A 5,176-nucleotide genomic window follows, 5' to 3' on the forward strand; every position below is an offset into this window, starting at 1 on the left:
GAAGTGAAAATATTTCTCTCCGTTCAAAAAAAAAAAAAAACATAGATTAAGGCAGTATCAGTGTTACATCGCTATAAACTTAGTGTGTCGAATATTAAATCATCTAAATGTTTTACTGTCTAATTGGGAGTCCTCAGGCGATAGCTATATATAATTAGTTGAAGGGTTCGGAGAAGTCAAGATCACTTTGTTAGTTGTCGCCAAACTGATGCTGATGCGAGCGAAAAGGACGAGAAATAAAATCCATGGATTAATGGTCCCCATACCCCCTTGTTACCCAAGGAAACCTACATTTTACTGATTAACTCTGTATTCTCCACTGGCATTTCCTCGTAGTCAAACGAGGCATAATATTCGTTCTCAGTCTATCACCAGACAAGACGGCTAAAGAGCGAAGAGTACTCTAATAAACCAAGGCATGTTATGGACACTCACATCGCAGATGATCTTAAATTTGCCTGCAAGCCACCATCTACAATACAATGGCATTGATAAAATCATTTGGAATATACATCGGCCGGCTGAGCTAAGAACGAATATGGGAGTCTTTCCAAACGATAGCTCTTACTTTTGCCTGCCGTCCACGAATCCTCACTGCCAAATTATATATATGATGGTTTGGCGAATGAACCGAACATCCGGGAATCCCAAGAACTGGCCTGCCACCTCATAGCTTTAACAGACAAATGGAGAAACACTCAACGGCTTTCCATTAGCATTCCACCGAAGAGAGCAAAAGGGCGAATCAGAAAAGGACAAGCCTGCACTGCTGTCTATATATACACATATATAAATACAAAGTTAAATTACTATCACGAAATAGAGAAGATGGAATCGCCGGGGAACGACCTCAGCGTCTTCCACTTTAGCCATCCACATCCACTGGAATTAACCACTTCATCACCTCCGACCTCAAAATCTACCTGCTCTGGGTGCAAGCTCAACATTACGTCTGGTAAGAGCTATTACGGCTGTAAATCCTGTGGCTTTTGTCTCCACTATTTCTGCTACAAATTGCCCATAATAACCCAGCACCCTGCTCATTCTTCTCACGATCTGGTCCTCCTCGTTATACGATCATCCCCTGCTGCTACCAAAGGCACCATCAAGTGCCAGGCCTGTGGCTACCATGTCACGGCCTTCTGCTACCACTGTGCTGAATGCACCATCTACTTCCACACTTTCTGCCTAGCCCTCCCTCTTTCCCTTTCCATCACCTACCATCCTCACAAACTCAAGCTCGAATTTTCACCTCCCTATGACTTCTTCTGTGATATGTGCAAGAAGACCAGTTATAATGGGTGGCTATACCGGTGCAACTTCTGTGAATTCGACATGCATCTAGCTTGTGCTGTTCAGAACTTAGATCCCCCCTCTCTTCGCCACCCGTCTTTCTCCCAGTCCAACACTCTGTTGAGAAAAATTGGGAGTCCTCAAGTGACCCGTATCAATGGAGGTACGGGTGATAATAGCATAGGTTCGGAGATCTTGCATTTGATGGCACAGCAAATTGGAGGGGACATTAGGGGGAACAGCGGCCGGGCTAAGGTTATTGGATGGGATAAGAGGATATACAGTCCAAGACAAAGTAGGACGGCAAGTGTTGAGTTGCAGCTAACAGAACCGAGCCCTTCTAGAGAGTCTGGAAATTTAGAGGGAAGAACACCGCTTCAAGATAAATTGACCCCACGTTCTGATGTAAGCACACCTCCAAGTTATCAATTTAGCGATGCTTGTTTCTCAATAGACTTGGCAAAGTCGTATGCGGAAAGCAGAAGTCTAGCTGAAGCTAAAGGAACTAGTAGAACGACAAGCAATTCTGGAGAAGCCAAAGAACCGCTCGCTTTTGTTAATTGGCCAAGCTTTAATTCATACAATGCGGCGCAACAAAGTAGAATGAACGCGTCATTCTTAAATTCAGGGCGGACTAGTTCTTTTGCGGAACCGAGTCAGAAAGCCGCAACGCACAAGCACAAGCTCTCCCAGCTAGGCTCGGTAAGTCCAGGCGCATATTTCTTTATGAATTTCCATTTAATCTTTTCGTTCTGCTCTGTTTCCCCAGACAAAAACATAACTCAAATAATTCTTAGCTCTGTAGTTTTTACTGCAACGACCGCATGCAGCTATATCTTTTCATCCATAAGAAAATTCAACAGGGGAAAACATTGATCAAAAGTTAAGGAAAATGAAGTGATCAGTGAGACTAATGACTTGGAATTCGTGTCATGCATGTTACGTTGCCTTTATTTGCAAATCTTGCAGGAAAGATTCGTCAAAGATCGTTCATGCTGGAAGAAGTTGGTATCCTGCTGCCTCTAATATAATGCAGAATTTTTCAAGAATATGTATCGTGCATGAACATTGTGTGCATACGGGGAAAATGTGGTGACGATCGAGTTTCGAAGGAACAGATAGCTACTTCCTTGAAGCGAAAAAATTCGCACCTTCACGTGATGTGTTACTAATTTAGCAAAACGATTATATCGAGGCTGGAAACTAGTGTGCATTAAACCGCGGAACATTCTCCACTCCCTCTTTTTTTTTTTTTTTTTTAACAGTAGCTGAACGGTTTTAAAGTTGTTGCTGACCCTCGTTGATATGCTCATCGTTCTAGCAGCAGTCCGGTATGCAAATTTTGACTTGGCTTTTGTGAATACTTTTTCGCATTTGCTATCTTGCTAATTGTAAAGGTACAACTTAATTATAATGAGAGTAGCTCGTGATGAGAACTCCGAAGATTGAAATGAAACACTGCTATACCTTGTGTCTTGTGTGGGAAGAAATATATGTATACACAGCGTCCAAGGAAGAAACCTAGTGGCTTTTATTCATTTGGTCTCAACAGCTACAAATGCGTTTAAAGTTTTTTTTTCCCCTTTCCTTTGACAGCTATGGCATACTGTGCATGACGAGGAAAAAAGTCATGTTTTCTTTTGTTTGTATTTGGAAGCCGGTCGAGCTTCAAAATTTTGAGCGGGTGATTATATATATATATATATATATATTACAGAATCATTAACTTTCTGCAATACCATAACCACAACCAAATTTAACGCAATCTTTTTGGCGTTTAATGGGATAACCGCAAATTGCTAGATGACGAGAACATGAGGAGCATCGGCGCGTGTATTGATGTTTGCATTGTTCGGTTTGAAGAGGCTTCTGCTGCCTCGCACTTGAGGCATTTATTATATCATTAAAAAAAATTCATTCACAGGCATCTCATTCCATTGTCAAAATAAAATTTTACATCCGAAGGCGAAAACTACAGTCAAAAAGTAAAGACTGGCCACCACAAGCACAAACTCCGAAATCATCAAAACGACAAGTTCCATTGCGCTTGGCTTTTACCACGCGCAGGCACATAAGGCCGGATCCATTGCTGCGCCGGACCATGCCTGTCCAAAACTTGATGGGATTGGATGCACCTGATCTGAATCGCTGCCACCAACCAAAGCAGTACAGGATTTGAGGCGTACATAGTAATATTCTGAAGCCTAAAGAGTAAGGAGTAATATGTGTAGCAGAGTATACGGAGAAGTTTAACCCAGGTAACAAGGAGGACAAAGACAGCCGCGAAATTAATAAGGCCTAGACTACAATCCAAACGTAGAAATTAATATGCTTCAGAATTTCCCATCAACCCCACCTAACGATCAGGTCCCATCCCCATCTCTTTCTCCTACATGCTTGTTTCCCCTCACTCCTTCATCCAAGACCCCAACTTGTATGTCTGCAGCCAATCATGCTGAGATCTTAACGGGCAATGATACGCGAGCCATCACGCGCTTCTGCTTCTTATCTTCCTATTATTATCGCCATAAATCACCCTTTATCATCTGGAAGCCATCATCGTCTTCAAACCTTTTTCTTCTTCATCACAGGTTTCTCGGTTCCTCACGAGAAACAACCCAGGATCAATAATTATAACCTACTTTTCGCCTCGATATATGTGTATATCCTCGTCATTCTATGGAATCAAATGGCCGCAGCGGACCTAACGAGGAAGGAGCGAGCGAGACCGGCAGCTTCTAAATCCTACCTTGAAGCAGTGGTATTTGTACAGCCAGATCGAATGGGGATCCATCAAATTATAGATAACGTAATGTATGTAAACATGGTACAGCTTGCAGGTGGGGGTCCAATAGAGGCCGAAGATGAAATCAATTATCAAATGATTGTGAATTCTATCATGAAAGAGCCACAATTCAATCCCTTGTGGCTCTCCGCTACCAACCTGGCCATCACCACCTCCACACCCTTATTTTATCATTCGTTAGTTCCTTTACAACCTGTGAAGGTGGCCGGTTGCTTTTCGCCTCAATGGAATAAGACAGATTCTGGAGGTTCTTATGCTCAAAAAGAAACGAATAGGGAGGGCTTTGCGACGATGTTTTGGTTAAAAAGAAGTCATGGATAGGAAGGATGGTTAGGAAGTAATTTATGGGTTTTGTGGGTTGATTGGTGGGGCGTCCGGCCACATGCCATTGAATCATACTGTTTGGGCCCCTCGGGCAGTCCTCAATATGCCTTTTCTCTGCTCTAGTGGTCTTTGCATATTGCCAAAAAACCACCATAAAGGTCCTCTTCACCCCTTCCCACAAATCATACACTGCTTCCAACATGTGAGTTGTGATCCTCCCTTAATTCCTCACCTAAACTCTCACGCAATCCATTTCAACTATTGGCTATCGACCTTGTATCTAATATAATATCTATGCTTTCCTTTTCTCTCTCCCTCTAATAAACAATATTTCTACTTTTGTTTACCTGCTAGTGCCAACCCATGTCTCTTAATTGATTGCTGCGACTTGATCTGAGGATTCAGTTTGAGATGCGTCCTATGTCATCAGATATTTTAGCTGCTAATTATTTCAAACGACGCAACTCACACCTTTCTCATTTTGTTACTGCAAGAATCTAAAGATTTCTTGTTCAACAGCAGTCAATTTGAAGAACATGATCATTCATTCCTATAACTATATCCAGTTTCGTTATCTCACGCGGATCGATGAACCGTAGTGCAGAAGGCATGATTCCTGTGGTTTGTATACAAAGTGCCATGTTAGGGTCTCGTTCTCAACAGTCTCTATCTTGAAGAATCAGTCACGTTTGTTCATAAATATCACTATAGTATTTCTTTTTTTTTTTTACCCTAAAAGACAAAATAGTTGCA

The 5,176-nt window shown here is 42.1% G+C and overlaps 1 protein-coding gene across 1 annotated transcript; it reads left to right on the plus strand.

Moving 5' to 3' along the window:
- Positions 1–359: 359 nt before the first annotated feature.
- LOC129306942 (uncharacterized) lies at positions 360–2,972 on the plus strand. The gene is made up of 2 exons (XM_054947769.1): positions 360–1,995; positions 2,263–2,972. The coding sequence occupies exons 1-2, from the start codon at positions 829–831 to the stop codon at positions 2,317–2,319; spliced, it is 1,224 nt and encodes a 407-aa protein (XP_054803744.1). The 5' UTR covers positions 360–828; the 3' UTR covers positions 2,320–2,972.
- Positions 2,973–5,176: the final 2,204 nt, after the last annotated feature.

This window comes from Prosopis cineraria, unplaced genomic scaffold (genome assembly GCF_029017545.1).
Source record: "Prosopis cineraria cultivar Desert tree isolate PC_DT_omini unplaced genomic scaffold, ASM2901754v1 PC3, whole genome shotgun sequence".
NCBI lineage: Eukaryota > Viridiplantae > Streptophyta > Magnoliopsida > Fabales > Fabaceae > Prosopis > Prosopis cineraria.

Coding starts and splice junctions, on each gene's coding strand:
- LOC129306942 (XM_054947769.1), top strand. CDS start 829: ATGGAATCGCCGGGGAACGACCTCAGCGTCTTCCACTTTAGCCATCCA. Junction 1,996..2,262: donor AGCTCTCCCAGCTAGGCTCG/GTAAGTCCAGGC, acceptor CAAATCTTGCAG/GAAAGATTCGTCAAAGATCG.